Source organism: Marmota marmota, unplaced genomic scaffold (genome assembly GCF_001458135.2).
Source record: "Marmota marmota marmota unplaced genomic scaffold, marMar, whole genome shotgun sequence".
Taxonomy (NCBI): domain Eukaryota; kingdom Metazoa; phylum Chordata; class Mammalia; order Rodentia; family Sciuridae; genus Marmota; species Marmota marmota.
In genome coordinates this window covers 9,213,122-9,235,497 of record NW_026000222.1, presented here as the reverse complement: position 1 = coordinate 9,235,497, position 22,376 = coordinate 9,213,122, and the positions used below count along the sequence as shown (strand labels likewise).

The 22,376-nt window shown below is 47.2% G+C and overlaps 1 protein-coding gene across 2 annotated transcripts in view; it reads right to left on the bottom strand.

Moving 5' to 3' along the window:
- Positions 1–226: 226 nt before the first annotated feature.
- The window catches only part of Adamts18 (ADAM metallopeptidase with thrombospondin type 1 motif 18), a 135,133-nt gene continuing 112,983 nt past the window's right edge, over positions 227–22,376 (bottom strand). For both annotated transcript variants that reach the window (XM_048792356.1, XM_048792355.1), the window contains exons 18-21: positions 20,471–20,653; positions 18,564–18,767; positions 16,639–16,786; positions 227–2,120 (exon numbers count right to left, since the gene is read on the bottom strand). In XM_048792356.1, the coding sequence (XP_048648313.1) occupies positions 2,005–2,120; positions 16,639–16,786; positions 18,564–18,767; positions 20,471–20,653 (651 nt within the window). In that variant the 3' untranslated portion in view covers positions 227–2,004. The remainder of the gene's footprint in view (positions 2,121–16,638; positions 16,787–18,563; positions 18,768–20,470; positions 20,654–22,376) is intronic.

The following is a 22,376-nucleotide window of genomic DNA, read 5'->3' as shown; positions in this document are numbered from 1 at the left end:
CAGATGATTTCTATAAATAAATGTTTACAAGCCTATACAGGAGAACACAATTACTCCAACCTTTTCCATTTGGATTTCCTCTCACCCAAAGAGGAAAAGTCATTAACATTTTCCTTCTCTCAACGAAGTTCCTTTGAGATTTTTTGACCCACATTTGTACAGTTAAGTGACCTTGGAAATAAACGGAATTCCCACTCTCGTTCAAGAACTTAACAAGTTTCAAAGATAAAGAAACAGAATACTTTATTATAAAACTTATAAAATAATTAAATATTACACATATATTTTTTGACTTTTCTCTATAATCCAGGGTTTTATTCAACATTTTTCCTCAGAATACCACTTCCTCAGTGAAGCAAGTGATAACACATAATAGGCTATTAATAAATTAATTTTTTCCATAAAATAACAAAATGATAATTATATAAAGACACAAATAACTTGCCATTTTTTTTTTTTTTTTGGAGGGCACGAGGGTGGTGCTGTGGAACCATTTTTATTTCGGGATAAATTGGCCGCCACGCCAGTGGGTGGAGAGAAGCTCCCAATCGCTCTTTCTCTGAGATTCAAGAACTCATGATTTTAATTAGTATGGGAACAAAGGATGCTGCTAAATTTAACCAAGCACGGTCTAGTTGGTTATGCTGAGCTGGCTAATCCTTGACTGAACTGAGACTTCTTAAAGCAGTAAAATTGGGTTACATTCATCAAAGAAGTTGAATAGAGTAGCATCATACAAATATGCCCTTTATAACCACTTCTCAAAAAAAATTACAGGGGGGTTCAGTCTTGTAAGTTACTTTGGTTTTGGCAAAACAGTGTGGTGTTTTTCCAATTGAGAACAATTTTAAGCTTATTAATGCCCAACAACAACTGGCTTCTGCTGACTGAAAATTCATCTGAAACACTATGAAAATACTCTTATTTGTTGAAGGGTCTTGGCATATTGTGATTTATTAATAATGCAGCAAGAAGACTGGTAGGCTTTTCTCTTGCCACTGTGTTTTTTTTTTCCCCTTGTTAACTAAATCCTGGGGCAAATTTAAAATTTGTCTATTGGCAGGAAAAGCCACAAGCAGCCTTCAATTTTCCAAGCATTCTGATAATATGTACACAGCAGTATGAATGACGTGCTCCTCTCCTTGGGACGTGGCTGTTCTGCCATTTAGCTCGCCCTAGATATTTACCAGAAATGAACCACTCACCCCCAAAGAGCCGGTTCCAGCCTCCCACGGAATTGTTCAGCAAGCACCAAAACTCGGGAGGGGGACCGTGCAAAGAAGGCAGTGGTATTTGCCTTGGATGAGATGTTTTTCCACCCGAGTGTGAATTTCAATCACATGGAGATTTTTAAATAGTCTGCATCATCCTCCTTCCAGAATAATCCTTTGAACACTTTTCAAGTTGTTAATTTTAGTCTTGGAGACTTTTCTCTATAAAGCAGAATATACTTTAAACAAAATAATAAACAACACACACACACTAAATAAACGTAACATGAAGCTTGCCAGTCCAGCAGCAAGCACAATGGTGAGCACCGTTTGGCTTCTGAGATGACTCCTGGCTTGGGTGTTCACAGTCAGAGTCAAAACTGTGAACTCCAAGTCACAGGCAAGGTGTTCCATCCAGGTCTGATTGGACCTGAGGCCTTACCAGGACCTCTTTCAAACAGATGTCTTTGCCACTGAATCCTCTGAAGTTCCAGAGGGCTCGTCTCACAGTGTCAAAATTAAAATCCAACATACCTCAGTGTGATGCCTCGCTTTTCACGTTAACAGTGCAAATCAAAGATTTCTCTTTCTTTTTGTTTCCAAGTCAGATTTGTCATCGCTTTCTATTTTCAAGTGCTTCAGAGTACCGTGTGCTTCTGGGGATGGAATCCGACGGCAACCTGCCCACTCCTCGACCCTGCACCAGCTCACTGGTGGCTAGCAGTGCTCCGTTTCCTGGCTGGAGGCTGAAAGGGGAGACCCTGGCAGGAAGCCGTCAAGGAGGACGTGGAGATCAGCTCTTCCTGGTGCAGGACTTGCAGCACTGTTTACCATAGAACTTGTGGTTGCAGACACCGTGCTGAGGAACGAGGTGGCACCAGCTGAAGAGATCCACACAGGATGGGTCCTCTAAAAGGAGAACATGCGGTTAGCATCTTAGCTCTGCCTGAACCAATTTAAGATGGGGGTCTACAGGACAAAGACCTTGTGCACACGTGAGCTTCTTCCCATTATTTGTTAGAAGTTTGTCAGGGAAGTGTGGCAGGGGCAGAATTAAGATACCAGAAGGATGGCAAACATTAGCAGATAGGAGAAAAGATACATGTTTAAAAGCAAAAAAAAAAAAAAAAGTCATATCTGGTAAGAGATCAATGTCTGTCCCCCTCACATCTCCTGGGATCTACAGCTAAATGAGGGTCCAAGGGACGTACCCTAGATTAGCACTTTGGGAATTCTCTGGGGTTCAGTTCATAAGTTCCAGTTTCGGGGGGCAGGTGCAGTTGTGTATTTCTAACAAGCACCTAAGGGATTCTGGTGCTGCTGGGCCAGGAACTATACTTGGGGGAGCAAGGAGACTAATATAGTGGGCGGTGGGACGCCTGGATTTGAGGCCCGGCGCCAACCCGTGTAGGTTTAAATAAATCTCTCCAGTTTGCAAATAGGTGAGTTAATACCTCTTCTTTCTGTTTTCTCTAGCTGCTCAAGTCAGATGACACGTGAGTATGCACTGGAAGTGCCACATCATACATCTGGGATTCTCAGCGGAGCCTCAACAGGTACAAGAAACCATGTGTATACACCAATTTCTTTATGTGGACAGAAAGGCATAACTGAAGCATGAGGGACCAGGCATTTTACTGTTCCTTAAAGTGAATTTTCTATTTCAAAATTGTTTAGGGTCTTTAGTATACACGAATAAAATATTCTTCTTCAAAGCCCGAATTCTTCTCTTCTCCTTATCCAAGTCTGACGTTGCCTCTGGCCTCGACTCATCCAAGCCATCCCCTCTGCAGGAACCTAGAAGTTCGCTTCCCAGTCTGCTCTTCAGGGACTCTCCACCTGCCCTTCCCAGTCATGTGTGACTGTGTTCCTGTTGCTCCCAACCTGCAGCTTCCTTTTCTGTGATCAGATCAGCCTAGGGTTTCTTCAAGTCTCAAGTCTTCTCCCTGAAATTCCCTGTCCCAGCCCCTTTCTGCTATGCCACAATAGTCCAGGGATCCTTTTAAAGCAGCTGGTGTCATGCCCCTGCCCCAAACCCTCACACCCCACTGGAGTCGAAGGTACAGCGTTACATGGGGGATAAGGATCTGCTTCCCCACAGCCCTGACTTCCCCTTCCTCTTGTCTCCCCTCTCTTGCCCCATCCAGCCAGGCCAGCCCCTTGCGGGTACCCAGCTGAACCAGCATGCTCTGACTTCCACCTGTGTTTCTTCTAGGAACAATTTTCCTAGACTTTTGAATGGCTTCCTTTTCACTTCAATCTGCACTCAATGGTCATTTATCTGTGAGACGTTTAGGACTATCTATAGAACCATCCAGCTTCCTGATCCCCCAGGAAGTTCTCTCCATTTCATACCCTACTTTATTTCTCTACACTGAATTTATTGAAACCCATACTATGTGGTTACTTATTTATCTATTCTCTAGGATGCAAACTACTTGAGGGCAGAGACTCTGTCTGCAACATTTAAAACTGTATCACAAAGTAGTTGCTCACTATTTATTGAAGATGTTCATTTCTCTAACTATCATGGCTAAAATGAAAACTTTAGACTCAATTAAATCTAAACTTCGGTGTAAAGATGAAATGGGGTTCTTCTTTTCTTTCCAAATGGAAGACCTAAGCAACCTCATTCTACTTGGGACCTCATTTTGCTCTGAAACTTAACCCCTGACCTACTGCAGTCCTAAAGTCAGGAAAATACCACAGGAAAACACTGTGAAAACAGTTCTCAGAAAAGCTGCAGATGGTGATGGCCTAAGAGAGGCCAAGATATCGAAATATCTGAAATTCCAGATGGCCTCACCTAGGTGTGGTGACCAATATCTAAACTAGAAGCCCTGCAGCTTGGCACATACCCCCCTTGCGACACCCTCATGGTTTAAACCGATCATTTTTAAGTGTGTCAACCCCTTGAACTAACCAATAATCCTTTCTAAATTTTTCCCGCCACTTGATATGCTAATCATGTTTTAGAGTTCTTGTTTGATTTTCCCGTGGTGTGTGATGATTTGAGATGCTATGATGTATGTGGGATCCCTGCCTTCCCCAAAGAGTGTATAAAACTGCTGCAAACCCTGAGCTCGGGCCTCTCAGCATCACCAGTTGCTGTGTGCGTGCGGAGGACCGAGGTAGCTTGCAATAAACACCTCTTTGCTGCTTACATCGATCTTGGTCTCTGGTGGTCTTTTGGGGGGTCCCAAATTCAAGCATAATAGATGGGGGCTCGTCTGGGATCCCTCTTATAAGCTTACCCAGACACCCCGATCGAGAGGTGATGAGAACCCGGCCGGTGAGTAAAGGCATTGCCGATCTGTAAGTTTCTGTACTCTGGTTGCCTGCAGGTTCTGGTTCTGTGTTGTGTGGTCGGCAAAAGGTCCAGGTGGATGCACCGAAGGGCAGCCGACGGGGTTTGTGGGAGATGTCCCCAGCCCCTTTGGGTTCTGAGTGGATTGCCTTTAGTAAAGTATTCCGTGAAGTATTTGGTAATGTATTTTGTAGCTGATGGATCCGCGGTCCGCCTCTGCTTTTAGTTTCTGGGTAGCAATCCACGACGCGCTGCGAATTCTGTGGCTGCGATGCAAATTTTGTGCTATCTGTGTTTGTATTGTCCTGTCTGCCTCCACCCCAACACCCTGGCAAGGGATCTAATCCCCCTCAGAATTCTTGCAGGTCATAAGCCACCAAGGGAGTCCTGCAGCGGAAGATCTACTCTGCCTTCTGAAATCCTCTTTGAAATGGCCTCAGGGTGCTCACAGCGCGAGGCATTTGCTGTCTGTCGTCTGTGTTACGATCTTGATTTTGTGAATAATTGTATCTGTTTTCTCTTTTCACCTAGACATGGGGCAAACTCAGACTACTTCTTTGACTGTACTGACTGACCATTTTACAGTCATTAGGGAAAGAGGACGTAATTTGGGAATAGAGATAAAGAAAAGAAAGCTAGTTACTCTCTGTTTTGCCAAGTGGCCCACCTTTGGTGTAGGGTGGCCCCCGGAGGGGACCTTTGGAAAAAGTGCCATCCTCCGAGTAAAGAATGTGACTTTTTATCCAAAAAGAGAGGGACATCCAGATCAGATTCCTTATATCTTGGTGTGGATGGACTTACTCGAGGACCCCCCTAATTGGCTAACTCCCTTTTTACATGTGGCACGAGGCCAACATTTTTGTGGCAAAAGAGGTTGATTCTGGGCCACAAACCCTGGGACCTACCGGACCGTCAGCCCCCCTATATCCAGTCCTCCAAGGGGGCAAGGACCTGCTTCTCTCGGAATCCTCGGAATCCTCAGAATCCACGCCCCCTCCCTATGTGCACCCTATTAACTGGCCGGATAAGGGGGGTGCAGGGGGAGGAGCAAGAAGAGCAGACAGGCCACTGGAAGGACCAGCAGGGGGAACCCAAGGGCGGGCCCAACGCGCCCTGTCCCCTGCTCAATCTCCTGACATCACCATGGTCTTGCCCCTCAGGGAGACAGGGCCCCCTGACTAGACGAGGAACCCTAGACTTCAGTACTGGCCCTTCTCCACTAGTGTTTTCTACAATTGGAAGAATCAAAACCCCCCTTACTCTGACAACCCAAAGAGTTTAATTTCTCTCCTGGACAGTGTTCTGTTGACTCCCCAGCCTACCTGGGATGATTGCCACCAACTGCTCCGTAGCCTCTTCACCACGGAAGAAAGGGAAAGAATCCAGACGGAGGCCAGGAAACTGGTCCCTGGAGATGATGGGCAACCTACCGCCAACCCTGACCTGATTATTGCTGCTTTTCCCTTGAGTAGGTTCCCGCAGCTGAGTGGGACCACAACACGGCAGAAGGTAGGGGGAGGCTCCGGGTCTATCGTCAGACTCTAATGGTGGGTCTCCGGGCTGCAGCCTGAAAACCAACTAATTTGGCTGAAGTTTATACAGTAATACAAGGGAAACAGGAGTCGCCTACTAGCTCCCTAGAAAGGTTAATGGAAGCCTTTAGACAATTTACCCCAATGGATCCAGAGGCTCCGGAGAATCAGGCAGCAGTAGTAATGGCTTTTGTTCATCAGGCAGCTCCAGATATTAAAAGGCAACTACAAAAGCTAGAGAATCTATAGGGTAAGAGTGTTCAGGATCTCTTGGCAACAGCACAGAGTCTATAGTAATAGGGATGCCACCAGGGAAATGACAAGGGTGTTGGTAGCAGCAGTACAAGGAAGGGAAACGAGGCAAAGTTCGGGGAACTGGGGAGAGACCAAGAGCAGGGGCAGCACTGACCTATCGGCCCGCGACTGCGTAGAAACCAGTGTGCCTGCTGCAAGGAGACAGGTCACTGGGCAAGGGAGTGCCCTAAGAAAAAGGAAATGGGGCTGGAACCCCGTTCCCCTAGACGCACCCCAGCTCTGGTGACTAACACAGAGGAAGATTAGGGGCGTCAGGTTCGGCTCCCCTCCCCGAGCGCAGGGTAACTCTTAAGGTGGAGGGGACTCCAATGGAGTTCTTAGTGGACACTGGAGCTCAACACTCCATATTGATGGAGCCACATGGAAAATTATCTAAAAGGACTTCTTGGGTACAGGGGGCTACAGGGATTAACAAAGGTTCATGGACTACCTGAAGAACAGTGGACCTAGGCACGGGCCGGGTGTCCCACTCGTTCTTAGTTATCCCTGACGGCCCCTACCAGCTGTTGGGAAGAGACTTACAAAAATTGGAGCTCAAATTCACTTTCAACCCGGAGGCACTACAATCTCTGATGGTCAGGGGCAGCCTATTCAGGTACTGACTGTGACCTTTGAGGATGAATATAGACTGTACCAACAACCCGTCCCTGGCAATCAGGATATAGACTATTGGCTAAAGGAGTACCCGGAGGCATGGACGGAAACAGGAGGCATGGGTCTGGCCAAACACTGGCAGCAGCGTTTGTGGAGCTAAAGCCTGGAGTGGAGCTAAAGCCTGGAGCGGACCTGGCTAGGGTTCGTCAATACCCTGTGTCAGTGGAAGCTCGAGCAGGAATAAACCCCATATTCGGCGACTGTTAGATTCGGGGGTCCTGTGGTCTTGCCACTCGGCCTGGAACACCCCGCTTCTGCCTATTTGAAAGCCTCAGTCCAATGACTACCAGCAGGTCCAAGACCTGGGGGAGGTGAACAAAAGGGTGATGGACATTCACCCCACTGTCCCTAACCCGAATACCCTCCTGAGCTCCCTGCCACCTGAAAGGCAACGGTATACAGTACTAGATCTGAAAGATGCCTTCTTTAGTCTGCCCCTGGCCCCTAAGAGTCAACCACTATTTGACTTTGAGTGGTCGGACAAGGAAAACGGAATCAATGGACAGCTAACGTGGACCAGACTCCCACAAGGCTTCAAGAATTCTCCTACTATCTTCGTTGAAGCACTCCATGAGGACCTAGGTGAGTTCTGGAAGAAGCACCCTGAGCTAACTCTCTTACAGTATGTAGATGATTTGTTGGTTGCAGCCCAGACCAGAGAAGAGTGCCTAAAAGGGACCAGAGACCTGTTGCAGACCCTGGGGGACCTAGGTTACCGAGTTTCAGCCAAGAAAGCTCAAATCTGCAAGCCTGAGGTGGCATTCCTAGGGTATCTGTTAAAAGACAGGCAACGCTGGCTAACAGAGGCCAGGAAAGAAACAGTTTTAAAAATCCCTGTACCCCGGACCCCAAGGCGAATGAGGGAGTTTCTGGGATATGCCAGCTTTTGCGGGCTGTGGATACCTGGGTTTACTGAATTAGCCAGGCCTCTGTACGAAGGCACAAAAGAAACTCAGCTCTTCCAGGGGACCACGGAGATGGGCAGGGCCTTCGATCAAATTAAGACTGCATTGCTGTCCGCAATGCTCTAGGGCTACCCGATGTCACAAAACCATTCTATCTGTACATTGATGAGCACAAGGGGGTTGCTAAAGGGGTCCTGACCCAGTACCTGGGTCCCTGGAAGAAGCCAGTGGCCTACTTGACAAAAAGGCTGGACCTTGTGGCGGCCAGCTGGCCACCTTGCTTGAGGATGATAGCTGCCACTGCCCTAGTGGTAAAGGACGCTGACAAACTAACCTTAGGACAAGAGCTATATATCACCACCACCCCCAATGCCATTGAGGGAATCCTAAAACAACCCCTGGACCAATGGCTAAGCAACGCCTGGCTCACCCATTATCAAGGGCTGTTACTTAACCCTCTCAGAATCACCTTTCAGGCATCCTTAGCTCTCAATCCCACGACCCTGCTACCCAACCCCGACTTGGAGGCTCCCTTGCATGACTGTGCACAGATCCTAGCACAGGTCCAAGGCATCATAGAAGACCAGCCATTGCCTAGATTCAGAGCTTATCTGGTTTACAGATGGGAGCAGCTTCATTCAACAAGGTCAGAGGTATGCGGGCATGGCAGTGGTAACAGAGACTGAAGTGGTACGGGCTGAGCCCCTCCCAACAGGAACATCAGCCCAGAGAGCTGAACTGATAGCCTTGACCCAAGCACTAACGCTGGGAAAAGACAAAAAGCTGACTGTGTACACCAATAGCCGGTATGCTTTTACCATGTCCCACATACATGGCACCATCTATAAAGAAAGAGGGCTACTGACAGCCGAGGGAAAGTCTATAAAAAATAAAGAAGAGATATTGGCCCTCATTACTGCCCTAAGGTTGCCTAAGACATTGGCCATTGTCCACTCCAGGACATCAGAAACCTAAGGACATGGTATCCAGAGGGAACAATCTGGCGGATAAAACCGCTCGGGGAATAGCCACGCAAAGAGAGATGTGATGATAGCCAACCTGCCTGACCCGGGACCCTGAAGTCCACCATAAATGCCACAATATTCCAAGGAGGACTTAGAGTGGATTAAAGAACTGCCTGTGACTCAGTGCCTTCATGGATGGTGGGGAGACTGACGATGTCATGTGATAATACCTGAAAAATTAGGCAATAGAATTTTACAAAAAGTGCATCGCTCCACCCACATGGGTGAGAGAAAGATGCAGGACCTACTAAGGCATGCTAAGATAAAGATTAAAAATGCAAATTCCAAGATCCAGCAGATTATTACTACCTATAAGGCCTGCCAGCTGACGAATGCGGGCCACAGCATGACCAACCCTGGGAATCAGGTAAGAGGAGACAGACCAGAAGCCATTGGGAAGTAGACTTCACTGAGGTAAAACCTGGCAAATACGGATATAAGTACCTTTTAGTTTTTATAGATACCCTTTCAGGATGGGTAGAAGCATTTCCAACTAGGCGTGAGACAGCTCAAGTAGTAGTTAAAAAGTTGCTGGAAGACATCTTACCCAGGTACGGCTTCCCAGTCTTGGTAGGGTCGGATAATGGACCGGCCTTTGTGTCTAAGGTAAGCCAGGAACTCATGTCTATTCTTGGGGCAGATTGGAAATTGCATTGTGCTTACAGACCCCAAAGTTCAGGACAAATAAAGAGAATGAATAGAGCCCTAAAAGAGACCCTATTGACCATACCATGGAGACTGGCAGAGACTGGGTAGCCCTCCTTCCTTACGTATAGGGTACGAAATTCCCCTTATAAATTAGGAGCCTCTTCCTTTGAAATTGTGTTTGGCATACCCACACCCCCCTATAATCCCCTGCCTGTCTGAGCACCTGCTTGTAGAATTTGATGACTCTGACCTCTTACGTTCCCTAAAAGCCCTACAACAAGCCCACCAGGACATGTGGCCCCACCTCAAAGCTCTGTACGAGACAGGACCCCCTCCTCAGCCACTCAGCTTCCGTCCCAGAGACTGGGTCTACATAAAGAGACATCGACAGGAATCACTGCTGAAAGAAAAGTGACCACAACACTCAGAGCAACCAAAAGAAAACAAAGAGAAAAGAAAGAAGGAAAGAAGGAGAGAGAGAGAGAGAGAGAGGAGAAGAGAAGAGAACAGAACAGGAGAGGAGAGGAGAGGAGGGGAGGGGAGGGGAGGGAGAGAGCAAGAGAGAGATAGCGCGCGTGCAAGAAAGACAAAGAGAGCAAGAAAGAGAGAGCAAGGGGGGGGGGCCTGGCAGGAGGGAGTTTTTATAGTCCAAATCTAATGGGGCCTCTGGGTCTGCAAGCTGCCTTGTTGGCCCAAGGGGGGGTTAAGTGTTCAGCCTTGAGCAGGGTTGAATGTTCAGACTTGCGGCAAACAGGTGATAAAGGACCAGATAGAGGGGGGGTTTGAGTGCGTGGGCTATCTTGCAGCCAACATCTGTTCAGCCTGCCCTGCAGACAACACAGTTCAGCCTGCTCTGCACCCAACAACTGCAACCTCGCTGGACGGGACCATACGTGGTGATCCTCACAACACCCACAGCTCTCAAGGTTGATGGAATCGCCACCTGAATCCACTACTCTCAGGCAAAGCCAGTGGACCCATTTGCTGTGAGGAGTGACTTCATTCTGGATTTGAACTCCAAGTGGCAAGTTACTCGCCATAAGAACAATCTTCTTAAACTTAAGATAAGGCGTTTAAACCCTAGTTAGGATGCTATTATTAGGCTGGCTGCTTATTCTTGCTTACATTAGTACTATTTTCCATATAAGTGACCTGGGTAATTCAGAATCCAGCAACTGGACATAACATAGTCTTGGAAACTCAGGAAGGACCCCAGATATGGTTCCCATGTGGGGCGCTAAGGAACCTAACTTGCAGGCTACTACCTGCTCCCTGGTCCGGGGGCCACATGTGGCTAAGATGGCGCCTGGCAATTAGCCAGAAGGCGGTGCTGTGGGTTGTGACGAAAAATGGGACCACCTCTAGGATAGGCCCAGGACTCTTCCGCCCTCGTGGACAGTTCATGCTTTCCCTTACAGCCCATGGAATGGGCACGCGTGAGCCCTTCCTGCCCAACTGCCCTTTGTTCCGGTTGGCTTCTGTACTCTATATTAGCTGTGTGTACTTCCTCGATAAACGGGCTCCTGCCTTGACTGGTTTCCCTGATGCGTCTGATTGTCCTCCGGCGAGGGAGGGCTGGGTGCGGGCGGTCAGTCGGCCCTCTCCTTTCTTGGCTCATCCTGGCCGGGGCGTGCTCTCCCTCTCTCTCCTGCAGGTCGAGAGGGAATGAGGACTAAAACCCCTGACGTCTGGCGCCCGAACAGGGACACGAAGAAGTCGGTTCACCAAAAGTGAAAGTATTCACGAGCCAAGCCAAGCGAGTTCTGAGGTAAGGGTCTCCCTGAAGAGATGGGGCAATCTCACACTGAGCATGATGCTCCAGCTCTTAAAGCACTGAGATTCATGCTTAAAAGCCGAGGTTTAGAGCTCTCGGATGCCCAGGCCGAAAAGGTCTGAGAAACCTTGACACGCGCTGCGCCCTGGTTGGTGGCTGCCAATCTTTTTGATTGGGTCACCTGGGACCGCGCAGAACAATTGGTGAGGAAGAGGGAGATTAACCTGGGAGAGGACCCCCCTCTGGGGGTCTACCCAATCCTATCTGCCCTCAAAGCCTGTTTCTCCCCTGGCCCCTCAGAAGGAACATCTAGGGGCGGCAAAGACCCTTTTAAGACACCTACTCCTCCTACCTCAAAGGGTGACCCAGCTTGGGAAACCCTTGTTGAGGAGTGACTTGGGTCACGACAAGGGAGTCCTCTCGCTGCCCAGGAGTAGAAAGGCTTAAAGCCTCACTCTGATAATGGCCTCCTAGACCCTTTTGATCCTTAGCCTGTTCCTCTGAGTTCCGCACCAAGTGCTCTTGTCCTGGAACACATGGTAGATAGTCGGGATGGGGAGCAGCCTCTGCCATATTGTCACCCCTCTCCTCACAGAAATTCTCTGCCATCTTGTGCAAACCCAGAAAAGCCGGTTAAGCCACCATCTCGTAAGACCAGCAATGACTTATCCCCATTGTGTATGGCTTTCCTGGTAAATGCTAACCCTGGGGGCAATAGACTGGCCCCCAGACCAGGGAGCAGGTAGTAGCCTGCAAGTTAGGTTCCTTAGCTCCCCACATGGGAACCATATCTGGGGTCCTTCCTGAGTTTTCAAGACTATGTTATGTCCAGTTGCTTGGGAGGCCCAAGATTTGAAAGAACTCAAAAAAGGCCATCTCCGAGGATGGACCTAATTCTCCCTGGGCCGAAACCATCCTCCAGTGTCTGGCCCACCAACAGTGCACCATCCAAGACTGGAAAAACTTAACCAAGGCCGTGCTTCCTGGTCCCCTGTACCTGAAATGGTGTGCTTTTTTAATGAGGAGTGCCATGCTCAGGCTGAGAGGAATCAGGCTGTTAATCCCCTGGTTCCTGTAACTTATGGGATACTGTTGGGGTCCAATGATCAATTTTCCACAGGCCTTCAGCAGGCTGCTATCCCTGCCCCCTACCAGGAGCAGGTACGGGCTTTACGACTGGCGGCATGGAAGAAGTTGGAGGAAGGCCCCTCAGAGCCCCCGGTAGCAGGAATTACTCAGAGGGCTACCGAGGATCTTGCCACCTTCATTGAGAAGGTGGAAAAGAGCCTCCAAAGGAAATTCCCCCAGGGCCCCTTGGGGACCAGTTTGTCAAGATGCTGGTCTGGGAGGGGATAACCACAGACCACAAACCAGCCTGTGCGGGGATGAAGGACAGATCTATGGGAGGTGGATAGTGGCCACTAAGGATGTCGGTACTCAGGCCCACCAATCACAGTCGTTGGTCGCAGCCTTGTAGGTCCCAATGGCTTCGCTTGCTGAGGCCCTTACTACCGCCCTCACCTCTTCCAGTGGCGCCGGGAAAGGGGTTTGTTGTGGGTGTGGTCAACAGGGCCACTTCAAGAGAGAGTGCCCTACAGTCCCAATAAGACCTGGTGCCCCGCAGGGACGTCCCTCAGGCCCGGCTAAGGGGCAAACCCCGCCTAAGACGCCTTGCCCCTGTGTAGAAAGGGATTCCATTGGCAGAGGAATTATAAGTCCAAATTTGATTTTAAGGGGAAGCCTTTAAACTAATAATGGGGCACCCTCTAGCCCCGTTACCCAAAAGAGGCGCCCCGCCTAGTGGCCCGCCTAGGGCACACTGGACAGTCCCAATAATCCTGGGAATTAGGCCAAAAACGGATATCTTCATAGCAGGGAAAAAGATCCACTGCTTGATTGACACTGGAGCGGATCGGACAGTATTAAGGAAAGAGGAGGTTCCCCCACAATGGAAGCTGATTCCCGGACCTCAGTTATTGGGGGATGGGGGGTGACAAGGTCTGAAGAAACCAAGGATTGGCTTATTTGGAAGGATGTAGATGGTAGTCAGGGAGAGGTACGCCCTCTGGTGGCGTCTGGCCTGACAGCTAATCTGCTGGGATAGGATATTTTAGGGGAAGCTGAGGTGTTCATCACCACAGATCACAAAGGGATTTATGACGATATCCTAGAGGAAGAGAGGTGCCAACAACAGTTTGGCCTATCAGGTCCCCTTAGCAATTACCGGGGGGATCCACTTTTTGAGACATCGAGGCGGAACACTCCTGCACCCCATGTGAGGCCTCACCCCCAATCCTAGAGGCCACTGTTCCTACCGTCCCCACCATTCAATGGCTTCTAGGCCCTCCAGTGTGTATGGAACAGTGGCCGCTTCCCCTAGATAAACTACAAAAGTTAAAAGAGATAATATCAGAACAACTGTCCCTAGGGCATATTAGGCCCTCCCTGAGCCCTTGGAATACACAAGGCCACAGGGAAATGGAGAATGTTACAGGACCTAAGAAAGATTAATGAGTGGATGATTCCCGTTGGTATCCCCTTGCGAGGGCTGCCCTGGATCCCCTGCATCCCTCGGGATTTGACTCTCATTGTGACTGATATCAAGGATTGCTTCTTTTCTATTCCCCTTGATCCCCAGGACTGAGAGAAGTTTGCCTTCTCCGTTCCCTCCCCAGGGGCCAGACCAAAGATATGAGTGGGTGGTGTTACCCCAGGGAATGGCCAACAGTCCAGCTTTTTGTCAACATTGTTTCACAAGTCCTGCAAACCCTTCTGAGGCGATTGGACATAATTCTATATGTTTACATGGATGGCATCATTATTGTTGTGGTCAGATGCCAAAGTGTTAGGTTCCGCCTATAAGGAACTCCAGACTCTTACAGAAGGGAGGATTACATATATCTAATGACAAGGTCCAGACCTTACCCCCTTTTAACTTAGGTTGGACTCTGTCCCCTTAACCCTCAATTACTTTTCCAGTCGTCCTACACCTTGGTGGAATTACAAAAACTGTTGGGAAAACAGGTCCCACCTCTTCAATCCCCCAGGGTCAACCCTAGGGGCCTCAGACCTAATGTCATCTGGCAAACTGATGTGACCCACTATGCACCTTTTGGAAAATTAAAATATATATTTATGTCTATAGATACTTATTCACATGCTTGTTGGGCAACTGCTCATTTGGGCAAAAAAGCTCAATATCCTGAAAGCCATTTCCTACAATGTTTTGCCATTTGGGGATCACCCCTACAAGACAGACAGACAATGGGCCCTGCTTTGTGAGCAAATCATTACAAGAATTCTTCCAAACTTGGAATATTAAATACTCCAATGGAATACCATACAATCCAAAAGGTCAAGCTATAATTGAATGGCATAATAAGACCTTAAGTCTAAAAATGATGGACAAGGCCTTCCTACCCAAGCATCTTCTGTCCCCTCAAAGTGGTCTTGTCTGACCTGATGTCTACACTGCTTTCCTATCTCCTCCTCCCCAGTCACTCTTTCTTTATACCCTCCTTGAGTTTCCTTCCTGCAGTGTTATCATCTGATCACACCTGTCTACTGGTCGGCTTGCTGTTTCCATCTGCATGCAATAAGTTTGGCATGAAAGTGAGAATTTTGTTCGTTTTGCTTGTATCAGACCTGAGAATAGTTCTTAGTAAGTACAAAATAACCAAGTGTTGAAAGTCGAACTACCTTATTTAATGCTCACAGTGGTCTTTCGAGGTAAGCATTATTTCCCTGTTGAATAAAAACTTGCTCAAAGCTGTGTAGCTTGTAAGTCTCAGAGCAGGGATCGAAATCTGTGTTTATGTTTTTACAATCCTTGTTGCTTCCTCATGCAATACCATCCATCTGAAGACATGGGGTTCCGTGAGGAGCAGTGTATTAGCAATACCCAATTAACCTGGCCATTCCCAACTCTACTCTCCCTAGTTGTAGCCCAGACATCCAAGGTGAAACACCAGGTGCAGTGCACTGTGAATGACGAGACTACAAGTGGTCTCCCTTCAAGTAAGTACGATGCAAATCATCCAAGGTGAAGCCCCAATCTTGACACCAGGGAAGGCATCCCACAGCCGTAACATACAATGAGGTATTCTCATGATTGGCTACTGTCCTTCGGCCATGCTGATGGGGTGCATTTTTTTTCCCTAGACCAAGCCTCGGTATGTGTAGGTTGCTTCATGGTGGTCTGACTTCCAGGGGAAATGAGAAATCACTGATGGTAAAGAAAGGAGAGAGTCTGGGAGTTCATGATCCATTCCTCAAAAATGTACATTTCTTCCCCATAGAACATTCTAGCATCAACTAGAGATGATCTGTTTTTCAGCAATTGCTATATAACACCTTCCTTTTGTCTTTGCAAACCTCAGCCCAGATAACATAGAATGCAGATAACAAGAACTTCTTTCGTTAAAGAAGAGGAAAGAAACTGACGCCCCAAGCCTGGAGCTAAGTACACCCAGAACAACTTAGAGATGGGAAGCGATGCAGACAGGGGAGCCCGGGAGGAACAGTCCTGAGTCTGACTCACCACAAACTGGAAAAAGCAGGGTAAGAGATTGGACTGTCTTGGAAAAAAAGCTGGGTTTGGATGAAAAGAAAACCCAGCAGTTTTATGCTAGAAAATGATTGTCTTGCACAAGGAAATCTGATTAGGCTAAAAAAAATACTTCCTGGTGTTTGTCAGATGACTCTGAAAACGAACTAGACTAGGAAAGCAGTTCTCTCCTGTAATTGAATTTCCCAGCAGCACCCGCTGCACTTCACTTGAACCGACTTAAGGAACCTTTTCATGTGCAGTCCTAGGACAGCACGCACTCGGTGTAATTGACTATAATTTATCTGTCTCCTCCATTAAAACGAGAGCCCCTGGAGGGCCATTCTTGTTCCCTCTTATATTCCCACTGATTAGCATAATCTCTGACACATGGTGGTTACTTTTTCATGTTTGTTGAACAAACATTTAATTTTAAAAAAGGGTCTTGCAACATGGCCGTTTCCCACTTTTGAAGTAAGAATGAGTGGCTACAAAGCCTTATAGAATGAAATGCTCCCTCCAGAGCCAGAAAACCAGATTACTGTGACTGTAAGTGCCCCAGCATTGCAGCTTGTAGAATTCCGGGGAGTATCATCAAGTCTGCATTGGAATGTGCGACAGGCCATAGAGCTATGAACACACGAGATGCACCGCCAAACAGCGTCAGCTTGTGACAAATTCTCCAGAGACTAGTGGAACTGACAGGCGCGGTGCCCTTTACCTCGTTTTTCAGGCGCTGGACAAAAGTTTGTGTTGCAGGCTCGGAGCACTGGTGGCTTCTGGTGGAGCGGACAACTGGAGGAAGGGTGGCCTTGCTGAACACAGTGGACGGAGCGGGTCTGCACCCCTCCCCCGCAGGTGACTGTGCACTGCAGAGAAGGGAAAGGAGAAGGGAGTCAGAAGGGCCCTTCTGGATGCTGTCCTTTCTGAGGTCGGTGATGTCAAACAGAAGGAATCTCCACGGTCGTGACATTACCGAGATGCCTGCCGATGGAGCAGAGATCATCTGGAGCCAGGCTCAGGCGCTGACGGTTCATCCCGATGTGTGTGTGTGTGTGTGTGTGTGTGTGTGTGCCTTTGATCTGATCAGAAGGGTCTTAAGCAAAGGCTGTCTAGCCCGAGAGCATGCGTCTCCCAGTTAAGTGACTCATAAAGAAGAGAGATTCCAGAAGTAGCCTTAAGAACGCAGAAACAAACCCAGACACATCTAGGGAATGGAGTGCAATATTTAAAGAATTCCAGACCAACTTTGCAGATGCCATAGTGGAGGGGGATAACTCTAAATTAGGACAAGAAAAGAAGTGATAATCGGAGACACTGGAATTATGCCCTCGGTCATTCTGAGTTAGCATGGGGGATTGGGTGCTTCCTACAAGCCAGTAACTTTAATGATGGTCAGCGTTTCTTTTTTTTTACCCAGATAGGTGTATGAAAAGTTGATAAAGCTATTTTATAAGAGGCATAAATAAGTAAGTGTTATCAGGAAAAAGTGTAACCCTTTAAATAGATTTTGTTTTGCTTTAAAATTTCAGTAATTTATTAATTTAATGCAGATAGATGACAAACATCACTATCTGACGTTGCATTTGGGAGGAAAATTTAAGCTGGAGTGGAAAAAGTATGAGCTTGGGAATTAGCATAACATTCAAATAGCAAAACCTCTAACTTGGTGAGATAGTATGAATTGTGGGTATTAGGGGCTACATGCTCTCTGTTGCATGAACATAGCAATAGTCAGTGTGGGCATGAATGTGGCTATATTCTCATAAAAAAGCTTACAAAAACAAATGGCAGGGTCAAGGACACAGACTTGGCACCCTGACAATTGTTGGCTAACCCTTGATCTCAATAATAATACTAGAATCCATTTCAAATGTGTAAATCATTAAAAACTCAGAGATAAAGAGCCTAGAGATATGGAAAGCATACTGCCTGGCCCATGGGAAATAACCATGCCATTCTCCTTCATGTTTTACTTTCAGATCCTCCTGGATGTATGCGTGTTTACACACATAACGTCTGGACTCACACATGGCCCCTGTGCTTAGTGGTAAGGTGGGCAGCTGTTTTGAATGTGTGCTGTGAAGAACAAAGCAACTCTGCCACAAGCATCCCTGGGGACATGCTCTTCTCTCCCACTTAGCATCACATACCATCTAGCCCATAAAACCCAAACCAGTGACCCAATGTCCTCAGAAAAAGGGTGTCTCTCACCGCTGAGGACAGAGAATTCAGGTCTCTGTGATTGCTAAGAGGGTTGTCTCAAGGATTAGCTGAGAGAATGCACATACAGATTTATTGCACACAAATGGTGTGGAAAATGCTAGCTGTTATGGTATTTTTCAAAAACAGGAGCTGTGATTGTGAGCAGCATTTCTAAATTAGCAGAGTGTCACAGGCCTGATGTTAAGTGCTTTATACTCATTGCCTCACTTACTTGGCAAAAAAAGCAACTCTTCCAGTTTTTATCATACCAATTTTCTAAACATAAAAACTAAAATTTACAGATTAGGGTCACATAAGTAGCACAAACCTTTCTTCTTTATGCTTGGGCAACTGCTAATGTGCAATGAGCAACTGTTGGTGAGCTGCCTCATTTTTTGCATCTCACTTGAATGTCAAACTCCTACATCTGTGTGCACCCACCCGTTGCCACGGCGACGTGTACCATTCAGCTGCCGTGTTGTACACTGGACAAGCCCTTCGGTTGCAGGTTTCCTCCAAGTCCAGGTTGGGTTTCTTAATGTTGCGGCATCTTCGTTCTGGGAAAGTTATCAGTTTTCCCTGGAAGGTCTTCTCGCTGCATTTCAAGTCCCTCTTCCTCACGCCCAAACCACAGGTTGCAGAACACTGGGGGCAGAGAGAGGAGGCCTGAGATGGCAGAGCGCCACTGTCAAATCTGCTGAGCGGATGGATGTACCTCCCTATGGTGTCAACCACATGCCTGTGAGGGACTTAACGAAAATCAGCGGAGTTCTGGATGCTACAGGCGAGGAGACCAAAAGACAGAGTATTGAAGTGACTTTTGCAGAGCTCACTCATACACACTGTTCATGGGGACTGAGAGATGCCATGTGGATGTGAGATAAAGTCCCCCAGAAGAAGGATGAGACAGAAGCACTGGTGGCATTCACGCCAGGTCTTTCTGAGCAGCTGGGAGAATGAGCCAAGGAAAAGTCAAGAGACAGTGGAGGGGGAAGACACTTCTGAATACTTGTCCCTTAGGGATCACCCTGCCTCTCCCTTGGATGAGATGTAACCTAATGCTGTGTTATGGCTGGAAGAAGAGAGAGAGGGGAGGATGGAGGTCCATGAAATAACTGTGAGAAACCATGTTTTTCAAAGTATTTTAAACAGTATTAGGGGATAATGTATGGAGCCTCATGAAGCCAGTTAATCAATGAAATTGGTATCAGTGTAAATATCACATACGATAATGGGTGAAACTGAACGCCCCCCCTTTACAATGGAGCCAACAAGTACAGCTCCCTTGTACGGATGAGGCCAGCAGGGCCAGCCCAGGGTCACGCATGTAGCTTTCAGGTCATAATGTCTTTTAAAGAAAACAGAAGGGGAGGAGGGAGACTGTGTTGCCATAACTGCTTCGTGGTATGGACCCGTTTATCATTTAGACAGAAGAAAGGACAGTGAGGCTCACCAAGCTCGCTCAACGTCCCACTATTATTTTTTTCCTCTCTAAATTTCCTACCAGACTGTAGACCCCTCAAAGCCGAGACTTCATTTGTCTACACTGTGTGCTCTGGGCTTAGAGCCTTTTCCTCTTTCCTATATCTATGAGTTCAGTTGCGTTTCCCAAGCCAGAGTTGGAGACAGCTCCTCCCTCTCTCCTACCAGCACATGGGCCTGAAGGTACCAAATGGTCTCCTTAGGAACTCAAGGATATGGCTTCTCTCTGTCCCAAACACTTTCATCTTCCGTCTTCCTTCCTGCAGTGTCCACACAGGGCCTCCCCACCCTTGGGTCTGCCTGCTGGGTGCCTGTTCCCTGAGGGTTCCACTGTTCATTTAAGATTTCACTTGGTTCCTCAGTACTTGCAGGACACGTTCCTAACCTGCTACCCAAAGCCTTATGACCCTTCTCCAATGAAGTTTCCCACCATAACCCCACCCTGGTCCTGTCCCGGCCCGCTGAGTATGCAATACTGTCACAACCTGCCCCAACCCCACCTCTGCATGACTCCTGCTCATCCTTCATACTCCCTGGAGAGTCTTTGCTGATGAGAATTCTTCCTAAAGTCTGGCTCTGGTTGACCTTGAACTTTCTCAGAAAATTACAGACTTCTCATAGCACCCTGCCTACCACATCGGTTTCCCTATGTGTGCTTTATGGACTTTTGTATCCCTTACCCAGGCACAGGCCTGGTAAGTATGTTGGGCACTTTATACATGTTTGAAACAAGCATTGAGGAGGAATCAGCAATTAGTAGATACCTGGTGTATGTGTGTAACAAAAAGGAGACCTCTGACTGGATGCTGGTGGATGAGCTGAGCATTGAACCCTCTCCTCACCCAATAGTGCAGCCGAGCTCATACCTCGCTCCAAGAAGATGTGACCCATTGCAGCCGGTTGTTTTTGGGACATCGTCCTAGCACACAGCCCTCCTGCACCTCGGGTCTGGGGATGCTGGCGCACAGGCTCTCGGGGAGGGTCTCTGCATCAGAGCTCTTACAGAGGAGTTCACGTCTCCGCACTCCTCGTCCACAGGTCTTGGAACACTTGAGAAGAAGAAAAAGTACTATTGGCATGCTGTTTTAGTAAATGCTTTTCATTTGAGTTAATTTCATACCGAAGAAGTGTTTGCAAGATTATTTGTAAGTGTTTGAGCAAAATTCCCAATAAAGTCCTTTGCAGCAGGCGAAACCCACCTAGGGGCCCAGGGAAGACTACGTAACTTGTCATGATTAGCTTTGCCTTCAACCTGCCGAATATCTAATGGCTGCTGGTGACCCCAGGTCTGAAGATGAGTTACATTCATCACACAGCCCAGTATACTAGAAAAGGGCACCTATCCATTGGGATAATTGTATGTGTCTGTTACAAGGTGTAGTGGACCTGGGTGCTTGACCAAAGAGGATCACTTGTGACTCTAACAAGAAGAGTAACAGCAGAAATGTGTGCAGACAGACAGACAGAATATAGGTGTGTGCTACATCAACAGTAGTCAGGTGTCAGAGAAAGGGGGCACAAGGGACTAGGTTCTTATCCCTGACAACTGTGCCTTCTGGATATTTCCCTAACTTTGGGGGAGACTACTAAGAACTCATAAAAGACCTGAGTAAATCTGCATAATACAAAGCTTCAGATGGGCAAATTGCTCTTTCACTCTTACTCTCAACCTTCAAAAGAATTCTTCAAAAGCATCTCCTTGCTTTCAGGGGAATAGTTATAAACTTGTCAAAGTCACTTAAAAGGTCACTGGCTCCAGGCTTGTCCTCAAGGAATGTGTCACCATCTTGGCCCCTACAATCTTATCTTTCTCTCAGAAGGACCATATGCCACAGCAGCCTCTCTTTTTTACCTGGGTTTCTTAACTAATCACAATCAGCAGGGTGCATTCGCAGCTTGCTCAGAGGACCAGTGTGAATTCTCACTCTTCACATTCTTAAAGGAGATGACAATGACATCAGGGAGAATCCCTTCCATGTAATGATGTAATTTAGCACCCAACAACAGAGCCTGTATCACACAACATTCTGACAACTTTAGGACCCAATCACTGTCACTCTTTTTTTACAAAAGAAGTATCTAAGAATCCAAGAGTAGAGCATCCTGTCTAAGATAATCACACAGTTGCCAAGGAAAAGAGATCAGTGGACAAGTGGGTCTGAAGCCAGACCAGGGGGTGAACCATGGCATGTATCACTGCTCTGTCACAAAATATCTAAATGGTTAATTCTTTTTTAAAAAAAATTCTAATTTTATGTTTGCAATTCTATTTCAGAATGGCCAAATATGCGACCTGTTGCTCATGCAAGAACAGGTTGTGATACATTCTGAAGGATCTCTTTTATATTAGTTATGAGCAAGTTCTCGAAGAGACACATTTGGTTCTAGTAATCAAAATTTCACAAAAGAAATAATTTCCATGTGACATTTGGGGCAAACTCCATGAACTAACATGTTTTTCATCAGGGCCATTTGAAATTCACCAGTCTCCATTATCCATGACTACCATACATATTGGCTAAAACAGTCCTCTGAATTCTCCCTTTGTAAATTATAATTCCCAACTGGAAAGAAAGAGAACAGACTCAACATCGTATACTACATACATTTACCCTTTTTTACATTTAAAAATGAATGTGTTCTCACATAAAGTACCCCAAAGCATGCTCAAAGACATTCTTTCCCACCCCTGGATTCTTAATCTAATAGATATACCCCAACATGGGGAAAAAAAGTCATCCTCTGCCTTCTTCTGGGAAAGTGGCACTGTAC